The sequence below is a fragment of the Lissotriton vulgaris genome, chromosome 2_1 (genome assembly GCF_964263255.1).
Source record: "Lissotriton vulgaris chromosome 2_1, aLisVul1.2, whole genome shotgun sequence".
NCBI lineage: Eukaryota > Metazoa > Chordata > Amphibia > Caudata > Salamandridae > Lissotriton > Lissotriton vulgaris.
The window spans coordinates 1,861,008,151-1,861,021,376 of record NC_141687.1 but is presented as its reverse complement, the minus strand read 5'-3'; the positions used below and the strand labels follow the sequence as shown (position 1 = coordinate 1,861,021,376).

Sequence of the window (13,226 nt, the reverse complement as noted above, 5' to 3'; positions counted from 1 at the left end):
TCAGTATTTTATTCTGTTATGCAGCAGTTGGGTGGTTCGCCACTGTGCTGCTTGGCTCAATCAGGCGGACAGGTGGCGAGAATGCGGCCTGTCCTGGATCGCCCGTAAGCTAACCCACCATCTTTACATATGTTGTATGTAAATAAATCCTGCAGCAGTTTTTACCCAAACTTATAATTGTCTGTGTTTCCTTTGCGGGTTTGGGTATGTGGGGCGGGGGAATGTTATGTCGCCCTGAGTTGACTATGCGCCTGCCCGAGGCCACGCAGTGGCCATCAAGAGGGCGGGTACCTAGTCAAGGAGGGCGGTCCCGCCCCCACTGTTGTGTCCGGCATCTCCGCCTCACCGGTTGGAGGAGGCGGCCGGCCGAGAATCTCGTCCGGGCGGCAGGGAGGGGCTTCTGGGGTACTTAGGCTTCGGCGCCCTTCCCCGAATCCTCTTTGCCGCCCGGACGCCGTCGCGACCTCGCTGAACACTCTTTTCCCTCCCTTCCTCTTACCCAGAGTGTTAATGGTAGGGGTAGGGGGGTTTTTGTGTAATGTGTTTGTTTTTCGTTGCAGGCGGAGTTACGGGGCGATCCGGAAGAAGAGAGGTGCAAATGATGTACTTCAGCGGGCACATAGGGGTGCCAGAGCCTAACCTGTAACCTCATGGGAGGTGCAGGAATCCGTGTCGGCACCCCAGTAGTCCTTCGGGCGGTTGTGGGCCTGTGCAGCCGGGGGTTTGCCTAGTCACGCCCAGCAAATGGGTGTGTCAGTATTTTATTCTGTTATGCAGCAGTTGGGTGGTTCGCCACTGTGCTGCTTGGCTCAATCAGGCGGACAGGTGGCGAGAATGCGGCCTGTCCTGGATCGCCCGTAAGCTAACCCACCATCTTTACATATGTTGTATGTAAATAAATCCTGCAGCAGTTTTTACCCAAACTTATAATTGTCTGTGTTTCCTTTGCGGGTTTGGGTATGTGGGGCGGGGGAATGTTATGTCGCCCTGAGTTGACTATGCCCGTTGCACCCCCTGGGCACCTTATGTAATATACTGCCCCTGGTGCTCACATTTTCAGCTTCCTTCTGTTCTGAAACAGCCACCACTCAAAATGAATAATGTTCCTTATGGAATTTTCAGAGATTGATGAAGCCCAAACCTTTAAGTCACATAAGTAGTGATCAGGGCCACTAGTCATCTTTGCTTTACAGTGCACCATTTCCACCAAAACGTGCAATAAAATGATTTCGCTGGTGGTCTTCACAGCACTGCGCAGATATCTTCCACATATTCAACTTGAAAAGCGCCGGCCTCAGCACAGACTATCGCAAGATCTCCCACTCGGTCCTTGATTCGATCAAACCATTTCACGAGCTTGGAGTGCATATATATGTTTTGCTAATATGTGTCTCGCAGTGAGTTCACCCTTCCACCATCCTTCATTTTGCCCACAACTTGTGCCTCACATGTGTGCAGACGTACATAAAACAGCTTCATTTTTAAAACTTGGGCTTTGCACTGTGTGCGCTTTTAAATCGACTCCATTTTGTCTACCTTATGCTTCTGTGCGAGCTGAAACATTGCACGGATGTGAAGTGTCCTTTCACCGCATTTCTCTTCGGCTGAAATGTCATTCTCTAATAATGAAAGTAGACATTTTCTGGGAGGAAACTCTAGAAAGGGAAGAATATGCCTCCTCAGATACAAGAAGAAAGAGAAAGGGTCGCTGGGATGTAAAACAAGCATTGGCAAAGCTAATAGGTTACGTCTATGCAAAATCTATTGGCTTTGTCGATCGTTTTTACATGGTAAACAGCAGCAGGGGCTGATGGGCAACATGGCTTAAAGAAAAAAAAGCAGTATGAAGCAGCCACTTTTGGGGTGGAAAGGGACAAGCAACAGGAGGGAGGCGTGGGTGGGTAAACACATCGGAGAGTGGGAGGAGGTGTCAAAATGGCAGTTGTAAAGCATTCAAAAGGCTTCACTTCGTAAATGTGCTGCGCTATGCAAACCAACATACATAAATATCAATATGAGTTCCCCAAATGCCATCAGTGAAAATATTTTATTTGGCATTACTGTGAATTCTACCTTCTCAGTTTTAATGATGGAAGCAGTAAATTAAGTAGTATCAAGGGCTGACTTCTAACATGGGACAAAACACTGGCAAGCAGTTGGAGGTGTGGGGATGGGTGGTTCAAAACAATGGAAGAAAACAATGACTTTTTAAAACAATGGCGAGCGGGGGAAGAAAACAGAAGACAGGAGGAGGGTGGGGGATTAAAAACAAGGGCAGGCGGGGAGGGTGGGGATCAAAACAATGGTGAGCAGAAGGAGGGAGTAGGTGGTGGGTCAAAACAACGGCGAGCTAGAGGCAAGTGGGTCAAAACAATGGTGACGGGTGTCAAAGTACAGGCAAAAAGGAGGATGGAGGGGGTGATTGATCAAAACAAAGCGAGCAGGAGGAGGGTGTGTCAAAAGAACGATGAGCAGGAGTAGGGTGGGCTAAAACAATGGTGAGCATGAGACAGGTAGGCCAAAACAACAGAGAGGGGGTTGAAAACAACAATGAGCGGGGAGGGGGGTCTAAACAACAAGTAGGGTGATATAGGGGGTCAAAACAACAACAAGTGGGGTTAAAAAGGGGGGTCTAAATAGCGATTTGGGGGGCAAAAGAAGAACAAGCAGGAGGAGGGGAAGTCCATTCGACAACTGGGGTGAAGGGGAAGGACTGCAGAGACATGCACGCAATGAGAGTGCATGTCGAAAAAATTATAAAAACAGTACCTACTGGCCAGTGGTAGGACACTGGCCACAGGAAGCAGTACATGATCTCTGCTCCAATGTCTGGACAAAGACTGGAAGCCCAGGTCTGGCAGATGCTCATCTGGCTTTGGGAGCATCAGAGTAGCTTGGGGTGCTAAAAACAGCGCAAATCTTTGGCTTCTTACAGCCTAGCATGAGTAGTTGAATCTGGACCTTTGAAGATTCTGTTATTTTGTCTCATATTTCTAAGCTTGATTCCATTTCCACCTCTTTGCTTGTTCATGAGGTTTGTTACTACAGTAGCAGGCTGTGTCCCTTACTGCTATTGCATATGTCCCCATCTCCCACTCTTATCAATGTGGCATTGTTTTACAAATTTGACAGCATCTCTACCTTGTGCATGTTGCCGAGTAGATTACTGGGACTTTTCACTTTTTAGCCACTCTTTTTTGGTGTACACTCACACAGCACCCCTTTGTGCCTTTGGCTGGGCTTGTGCTGTGTAGTTTCCTAAATGATTTAGGGCCATATGTATAAACACATTTTCCCATAGACACAGAATGGGAACAAACCCTTTGATACATATGGCCCTTAGTCCTAACTATAATTGGGTTCATGTCTCTCAGACCCCCTAGATCACACTACTAGTCACTTTGCATCAAACAAGATATAAGCATATCTCTTGTGACTCACGCATGACACCAAAACACTTCCCACATGGATAATAACAAATAAAACACTGCCATCATACACTGCCTCACTGTGCAGCTTGCTACTCATCTGAAAAAGCACTTACGTACCCCACATTGAGATATGATGCGCTATATAGATACTACAGTACAATGCAATCCTCCCAACCTGCCTTCAGGGACAGACTTGAGCCAGTGTAGCTGGCCAGGAACGGGGAGATGTGTCTGGTTTATTTGTCTCTGCTGTTTTTAGTGGCTAATACCGTCTAATGAAGGCTGATGGGGAGATTCAACAGGATGAGCACTGGGAATTCTGTGTCAGATAGTAAAAAGTTGTTCACTTTCCAGAACAGCAGCAGTTGATAAGTGATGGATGGCAGTGCGAGCACAGGTAGTTTATGGTTTGTTTATTTAAAAGGCGTTGATTACCAGACATTGGGTAGATTTTGCATTTCTTGCTGTGCTGTCTGAGAAGTTTGCAGAGGGCATCTCTGTAGAGTGAAGGGGCATGAATTCCAGGTGTGATCGCGGGCATGCACAGGTTTTTTCGGGTTGAGTTGAAGGACGTGGATTTTCGTTCACTTTTCCAGGTCCGTGACACTTGTTCGGATTTGAATATCAAACCCAAAATTTGGAAAAAGTTATTTGTTGTTGGTGTACACATTTATGGTTCTGTCATGTCTAGCTGTCGACTCACCTCAAGGCTCTATGTATGTGTTCTACGGGGTGGGGAATGTTCTGCTTTCTGACGTCACTGCCCGTTCAGAGGGGGAGGAATGTTTATCATAATTGAAAGTTGAGGAGACATACTGTAAGACAAGCTGTACTGTGCCCCCCCCCAGAAGGTGCACTCAAAAGCGTAATCATTGCATCCAAACCCTACATTTGCCCTGTGCTGTGCTCTGATAAATGTATTTAAACAGAAGTGGAGGTGCCATTTTGGGTTATGCGTTGACATCCCGAAAACGTAATCCGTGTAATGCTTTTCTGGGTCTCGACTTCACCCATGCATGCCAAAACTTAAATTATAAAGAAACATTTCTGCTATTCTTAGACCTAAATCTTTCCATGTATTCTTTTTACTAGGGAGCGAACAACAGTAGTAAGAAATCGAATAAGACTGTGGACAAAGCAGGTTGGCTTAAGAAGAGCAGTGGAGGCCTCCTGGGCTACCGGAAGGACCGCTACATCCAGCTATGTAGAGCCCAGCTGCTCGTCTATGAAAATGAGGTGAGTCCGGAGGGCTGAATCTCTGTGAAGCATCCAGCCTTACCCTTTGTACTATAGGTCCATCCAACCGTGAAGGCGTAGTCTGCCGGGTGCTCGATCAGAACTCTACAGCTGAGTGAGGTGGCGTGTACCACTCTATTCATCACTCGGAGAAGTGATTGGCCTAAATTGGAACTCTAGCCGAAAAACTGATATGGTAGGAAAACATCATGGCACTCATCTGTTTTAAAAGCTTTTGGGTATGGGTTGGTGTCTCACAGAGAATCAGGTATAAAAGACCCTTGTGCTATTATTTATCAACAAATTTAAATCTCTTGTTAAATCTTCCACCTCAATTCAACCAAGCGATAGATGTCTATTACTATTTATATTTTGGGTCAGAATACGTTATGTACTTGTCATTAAACAATAGTCATCAATGTCAAATTCCCCTGGTAATGTTTAGAGATGACTAGATCAATATGCCAGTCCGATCAGTTTAACAAAAGTTTACATGATAATCGGTGTCTCAAATCTATATCACCATTAAAAACATGTAGAAAATCTGAAGGGAGTGATTGTGGTCGTATTTTAATGCCAGCTCCTATCCGTATGCATCCTGGTGCAGCAAACCAATAGTTTGCCTGCTGTCTACTGTCATTGAGTGCAGTCACTGACAGAAGATTTTTCTGCCAAATCTTCTGGAGTCTCAAGAGTAGGGTTAGCATCTGCTGAAAGTGTTAAATTGTTTAGGGATGGACTGTACAATTTTAATGAAAACTCCAGCCATCTATTTAGTTGATTAAAACTGTCTAGCACATTGGTGGTTCCAATTATATGTTTCAGAGCCTGTTCACTATTAGGTCACGTGCTTTCAAATTTCAAATTTCATAAGTCTTTATTTCGATTTAGAAATCATAAAATACAGCACAACAGCTAGACATTTACATATTTAAAAGATAGCCATTAACATATTAAACAGCAGATTTTTACAATACCATATAATGCTAGAGAGCCAAATCAAATGTTAACCCATCCATCTAATAATTAAAACAATAAATTAAGTGCATTTGATGAATTATAACAAGTGTATTAAATCTTGTGTTTTTAAATCCTATCAAAACACATATATTTCATTATGCAAGTTTCTTTAAAAATGTGTATAAATATTGAAGGTTGAAATGCCATAGTTTTACACCTACAACATATAGCATTATGTATACTTTAAGGTGGCATGATCACATAGATAACTTTAAGAAAAATGCAATTTGTCACTGTAAACTTGTTTTGCGTGCTCGGATAATCCACATCCAGTGGAGAAACTTCGCAACGGCTATGACCACTGCCTGAGAGTTATTGGTTCGAAGAATCCTTACGGACTGACAGCCTGTTTTAAGACCTAGCTGCAAGCAGATAGGTTTTAACCATGTTATCCTAGGCACTTTATATTCAGGGCAGACAAAAAGTATATGCCCAATGCCTTCCCGTTGAGTAGAGCAGAAGGGACAAACAGAGCTATGTACCCCGCTCCATTTCGCAGTGAAGGCATTGAGTGGTAATGTCCCAACCCTGAACTGGTGATATTTCTTTCTATCCCCAGGAATGGTAATCCAATCCCAATACCCCTCAAGAGCTGGAGAGTGTTTTAGTCCCAAGAACTCCACCGTTAGAGATGGGCTAGGACAACGCCCAAATCTTTTTAGCACAAGCATATTCCAGTACAAATCTCTAAAACTTTTTCTTGGAGGAAATACATTAGCTGTTGGGTCGTCCCACAAGGGGGATAGGCCCATAGCAGTGTATGTTGCCCGTACCTCCCTCATCCAAGGGATTCTATGTGCCCTATCAGCATCTCTAACCTCGAGAAAAGCCCGTGCATACTGGGAGAGTTCTGGGGTAACCCACAATCTCCTCCAGTAAGCTGCTGGTCTATAACGGGCCAAATCTTTGAGGCGTTGAGATCCTAAATCATAGAAAAGGGGAGTCAAGGGAGTTGATGCTGGGAGACCTGTAATACCATGCAAGAATTTGTTTTGTGCGCCTGTCAGTTGGTTTAAATGACTAAATCCCCACAATTCTGTGCCGTAAAGAACAGCTGCTCCGACTTTAGCATCATAAATCTTGAGTGCCGGGGTGATAGGCCTAGTATATGACTGATAAAATTATTTGATAAGTGCTCCCGCCAATTGAGCGTGTTTCGTGACCAGCTGGTTGGTGTGATGTTTCCAATCTAATTTAGATCCTAGGGTAATGCCCAGATAGGAGAAAACTTGGGTCTGTTCGAGTTGTACCCATTCATAACCACCTTCCCTCTAACATACTTGGATTTGTGTAGGACCATGAACTTGGTCTTGGTTACATTTATGACAAGTCCATGGTCTTTACAGAAGACCTCAAAGACATCAATGGCCTTTTGAAGGCCTTTTTGGGTTTTTGAAATTAGTAATGTGTCGTCTGCAAACATCAGCAGGGGGATCAACTTGCTATCTAACTTTGGGGCATCTGTTGGTTGATGTTCACAGTTGTTGATCACCCTGTTGATGTATAATGAAAAGAGGGTTGGTGCCAGTACGCACCCTTGGCGTACTCCCCTAGCGATTGGAAATTTATCAGTTACACTCCCCTGCTGGTTCCAACGGACTTGGGCAAAATTATCCTCATGTAATTTAATTAAAAAGGACAAAATATCCAAGTGCTTTCAACTAGACTGTACATGATCGCTACTTGCAGAGTCTAGTTGCATGAGGGTATGAGTTGGTCTTTGGCTTCCTTTCATGGGGCGATGTAGATCAAGTCATTGTGAAGAATACCTGCTCAAGAAGTGGCTGAACCGCTGCCCGGTACTGCTTCCTAGGTGCACCCTTGAGGTACACTAGGGCACAGGGGGGAACGCTTTCATTTAATTTCAGTTTAAGATTTATACATTATACTATTTTGCATAAATGTTGTGGAATGATGCAAAACACACTATATAGCTGGAAGCCAGTGTGCGGTATATTATAGGCAACTCAGTAATGCATGATTGGTTCCTCTTTCTTAAATTTGATACCTAGTATTCTACTTTCTTTCTCTAATCGCTGTTATTTAATGAATGTGCTGCAGTTCTATGCCAGTGTATACGTTGGAATGGTTACAAGTTATCACATGGTGATGGAGACACGGGCTAATGTCTGAAATGTTAATTAAAGGTAACTCTTTAGAACAATTTAAACAGAATATGGCCGTATTGTGAAATGCAGAATCAAGAATTAAACCCAAATGAGTTTGACAGCCAATACATTGTTTTCCATTCAGTTGTTACGTGCTCCTTTCTTTTGTGTGTGTATACTTGTAAAGCACACTATCACCTAGAAGGTATCTTGGCGCTGTATACCGCTGTGGAACCCTTCCTTGCTTTCCCTGTGAGATGCCCCTTACTGGGCACCTCCAAGGTGAGGCCAGGCATCCTAGCGCTTTCGGGGCCGTTGTGGAGATTAAGCAAGCTATTGCCCAGAGTTGCAGAGTGGGACCCATGATTAGAGTAGCCACCTAGGCGAGAATTATCGAGTCTGTGGACATTGAGCCCAAGACCCTGCCTCGGCGGGAATTGAACCCTGGTCCCGGGCCAGACCTCTGCCTCAGGGTCTGCCGCTCTAATCTCTCTAATTGGTGAGCCACACTTCTCCTCATACTTTCATACTTGATGCCAGAGGCCACTGCTGCATTTTTTCTTAGGCTGTGTCAGAAGACATTAAGCTTTATGTCTTCCTCTATTATTTTTAACGTTCTGTTCTCTGTTGAAAAACTTCAGTGAATATTGATGTAATTTCCTCCTCCTTTTGTTGATGCGTCACAGAAAAGGTAAATATATTCGAACATCGTTGGTTAGGTGGTGATGTCTGCAATTTTTGACAATGGGGCAGTCTGCAAGAGATAGCAGGGTCATTAGGTCAGAGCTTCTGGCCACCCCCTGACCTTGCATCTGGAACGGAAAAGACTCTACGCAGGAAGAACATCTTGTCTGGTAGGCTACACCCCATGAAACAGGAGGGCCTACTTTCCAACACAGTGGTTTTCATAGCATCATCTCTCCACGGTATGAGAAAATGTCAGGATCATGATGTGGAAAAATAGGGAAAAGAGGACAAGGTGTACCAAATCAACAAGAGACCATAGAATTAATTCAGGTTTACCAACACTTTAGTTTCGTTGTGGTCCTTTTGTTATGAGTGCAAATATCAATGTTTCGGTGCTCCTCCAGGAATTTCTTCTTAGCTGATCCTATGCCTGCTTTACTGTGATTGTACTTTATTTCATGCATTCTGTTTGATTTCTTTTCAAAGATTTGATGACATTTATTATAATCACAATTCGCTACAGCAGTGTCATTTAATGTAGTCATTACTGAGATTCTAATCCAGGAACACTCCTCAGTTCTTACCCATTTTGATTTACCGGCTGCTAATTGTGAGTGCTTGATGTTTGTTTAAAGGTTGCTGTTTAATTTCTTGAATATGTGTGTTTTCAAACTATATAAAAGGCCTAGTCCATTAAGGAAGACAGGCATACAAAATTATATGCCGTCCACATTGTGGTGGGATATTTAGTGCCAAAGTTCCCATTGTAGTTGCCTGCCTCACACACATGTGATTAGCAAAGTCGCCTCTTGATACAAATCATGCAAAGATCTGAAATTAACTTTTCTCAGTGCTTACATTTTGCTGGTGCTCGTAATGGGCAATGCCATTTTAGGTGACCCTAACTTATTTTCCATTGTCAGATTTTGATCAAGAGCTAGAGATAGAAAGTCAGAAAAGGAAGAAAGCAGGAGAATGAGAAAGGTAGGAAACAATAATAAAGAGAGCATAGCAGCCCTGCCTAATACTGTGTGAGGAAGCATCCTCCAACGTTAGGCGGTGGCTGTTATTCTTCATGTTAAAAAATGTTCTGATCGCGGAGTTTTTGTTCTGTAACCAGTACCTCCTCGGGTGATGTTATGCCTCTTTGAAGGGTTGCACTGTATCCGCCTTTCTTCTGATTGGCTGTAATGAAGGTATGATGCAAGCAGAGGGGGATACTAAGCAAACCTGAACTATCACATTATCCTGACAGAGTCCTGCCTGATGCATAATAAAGCAGTCTTCTTGCTGAGTCATCATTCCAGTATTAGATGGCTGTGGGTTTTTCCGAGTGGATGATAAAAATATCATGGCAGTCAGAAGAAAATTGGTCCTTGAAAATGCAGGTGGCATTAGTACTTCTCTTAAGATTGCACACCTTAAGGATTTAACTTGAAGTGGTCCTCACAAGGGCCTGCTTTGTGAGTGACTTTTGTAGCCAAAGCAGCATTTTACAAGTACTGGCCCTTGGGGAAAACCGCATAGTTGCTTCTCTGTGAAACCTTCAGCTTGGTAAGCTCACATCTATGAATCTGGGCTCTTTATAGATTTAAGCAATATGTAATTCCAAGAAAAGATGTTAACTTTAACTCAGGACTTGATGGCTAGAAGGATTAGCTGCAGCTAGGCTATGTCCTGGTCCAAGACAATAACACCTGCACTAAAGCAAATTATATATGTCTGTCCTTTGATCTGGTAGCAGAGTCTGCCGCCATGGATACTTATCATCTTAAAGATGGTGTCTAGTAAATGTATGTTTCCTTTCTTTGTCAGGATGAGCAGAACTGCCTCGAGACAGTGGAACTGGAGAACTACGATCGATGTCAGGATTTGCATGCACTCTTGAAAAAAAGGAACCGGTTTATCTTAATTCGATCCCCTGGTAAAAAGGTATGACATCTCTACATTATATAACATCAACTGTCGCAACTGTTTTTGTTGTATATCTGCTTTCGGGAACACACTAGGCACCAATACCGTCTCTGTGGAGTGAAATGGGGCAAAGACCACATAAGGCACCACTTATGGGCAATGCAGGAGGCTGCGCTTTGTGGTTTTGGTTATTCCCCAAATACAATCTCAGTGGCCACTACTGCTCACAGCTCCTTGAATACCTCAGGTCTAGGAGAGATGGGAGAATTGATCAGGGAAAGAAATAAGAAAAATGTTAAATGCCGACATGCAGTGAGCAATCATGTAATATCTTTTCGTCGCCCAACTTTTAATGTTAGAGACCTGTTGGGTTAGATATAAGCCCACAACTCTTTACAATGTGGAATGGGAGTTAGTTTGTGAGATTTACTCTATAGAAGATGCTTCTTAATACCTTACATTTTCAGAGTGATCTTAGATAACACATTATAAGCTGCAGGGTGCCGCAAGATATTCCCACTTTGGCCTTGAGCGTAGTAGCAAGACTTTCGGGATCCAAGCACTCACTTGACCCACTGAGTCATATCAGATGTTAGAGCCTCCCTGCCCTATCCCCTCTGCAACCAGCAGCCTAAGGGGGTGGCCACTTCACCTGAGCCCTTCTAGACGCTGCAGTTAGTCCTGTAAATACAGTATCCTTGAGCTTAAACACAGCCCTGAAATCTTAGAAAGAACGACAAAACGTCAAGGTTGGAAGGCTTGAATCAATCTTAGGTAGTTGTAATTAGTTTGGGTGGCATTCCAGGCCATCTCATTTTGCTCACTGTGCCACAAGAACCACCCATATGCAAATCAGCTTTGATTCTACTCTAATAGGAACAGTTCTGTCCAAAGTGCAGTGACCTTACAGAGCAGATGTGTGTTATTTCCTTGGAGTGGAAGCCGCTGTCCAGAGCACAGTCTTGTTAGTCTAAAACACCAGAGATTAATGCACTCAGACTACATGTCGGTGAGGCCGAACAGTGAATGCTGAGTTGTCACAAGTGTGAAGCCTGACCGGATTCAGTCAGCCCCTCATCCTTCCGAGGTTACCAAACTAAGCAGCATCAAGATGGGCAATAGTAACGCCTATAACTAACAGCACTGACAAACAGCTACTCTGAATCTGTTACACACTAGCACAATGTCTTAACTAATGTCACAGAAGCCGGAAGACAACAACTATTTACATCAGAGGACAAGGCTATAGTGTGGCCAGTCTTGCATGGTTGCTCTCACTCCCACAAAATGCCCCCGAAATCTGCAAGATGATGTCCTGTGACGAGGCCCTTTTCTATTGGAGGAATTGCAGCTGTGGGTCGGTCTTGCCTGGCTTTAATGGAGCAAAAGCTATTGTCTAGATCAAATAAATGCCATCCGCCACCTGCCCCCGGTCAGTGACTTAAGGCATCTCTGATCCGCCTGTAGGACATCCTTCTCACTGTTGCTGTTTCCAATGCAGGTGCACGACATCAAATTTCAAGCAAAGAATCTCGAAGAAAAGGACTCCTGGATTAAAGCCTTTAGTGAAGGCATCAATAAAGGAAAAAATAATGTCTTTGACGAGGTGAGTATGGATGAGATTCTTTGTCTGATGCATGTGTGTGTATATTTACAATTATCTCTGGAGACATGGCTTTGAAATCCAGAGAGAGCAGTTTGTGTAGAAGAAAGAGGCAACCTTGAGAAAGAGGTCAGCTCCACGTGTGTAAGGGAAAAAACTGCAATGTTATGTTCTGTTATTGGGTATTTATATAGTGCAGCGTTCGCAAATCTATTGGCCTTTTGGTGTTTGTGCAGACTATGGTGTGCATTTGTGGGTCATCCAGTAGAGATGTACTACTGGGGAAGATTATTCCTGGATCACCTTTGCTGGAGGGTGAGAATTATCCTCAGGGAGGTGTTCCGTAAGTGAGTGGGAACTTCCTACCTAACCTGTGTGTGGTGGTTCGTCTCATGATGGTGGTTCACGGTGGGGGGCTAGTACTTTCGGCCCTCTGCCTTATCCATGCCAGCTAATAGGCAACTGTTTAAAGTTTGGTTCATATGGCCCGCCCTGACCACAAGTGTTGCCTTCTTTTAATAGCTGTGTGCCGCTAAAGTGGATAGCACTTCCACGGTAGCTGTACTTCTCTATCTAGTCTGGAAGGTAAGTAGCATGCTGAAGGATTAGCATCTATAATTCTTGACTTGGGCACAATAAACCAGTTCTAGGCTATCTGTTCATGTCCTGACTGTCAGGTAATATTCATGTGTGGTTGCGTCCCATCCCTTGCCTTTGGTTCCCAAGTATCCCTGTTTATAGTTATCAGAGTTCCAGATCCCCCACATGAGGCTCCCTAAGTCCTGGCTTAAGGTGTTTATTATTTGGAACTATATATCTTTGCACTGGGAGTTCTAGCGCCTCAAGAGATTATTTCTTTGGTGGTTAATAATCTGTTGTAAGGGTAGTGATTGTCTACTAATCTGGCCAAGGCCTGTGTATAGGGGGTTGAGGGTGTCCTGTCCAGTGTCAAAATTTGCACCTCACCTAAGCTGCTTGGAGGGTCCCTATCGGAAAGGGTATGTGTGATAGTGCCATTGATTGGTTTCAGTTAAAGCGTAAGGCAAGGTGTTTTATTGGGTGTAATGTAGGATTATGGTTAGTTGTTGAGTGGAAAAGGGGGGAAATGGGACTGTGTTACTAGAATGAATTTAGAAATAGGAACTTTAAGCTTCTAGGATGGAATGTGAGGGGAAAGTTCTGGTGATGTGCAGTCTGTGTTATGGGCTATGTAGCATGTTAACATGG

General features: G+C 43.9%; 1 protein-coding gene across 1 annotated transcript in view; it reads left to right on the top strand.

The window, feature by feature from the left end:
* Positions 1–13,226, top strand: part of PLEKHO2 (pleckstrin homology domain containing O2) — a 169,628-nt gene that overhangs the window by 136,537 nt on the left and 19,865 nt on the right. The window contains exons 2-4 of the mRNA XM_086958050.1: positions 4,524–4,667; positions 10,298–10,414; positions 11,898–12,002. Coding sequence (XP_086814176.1) covers positions 4,524–4,667; positions 10,298–10,414; positions 11,898–12,002 — 366 coding nt within the window. The remainder of the gene's footprint in view (positions 1–4,523; positions 4,668–10,297; positions 10,415–11,897; positions 12,003–13,226) is intronic.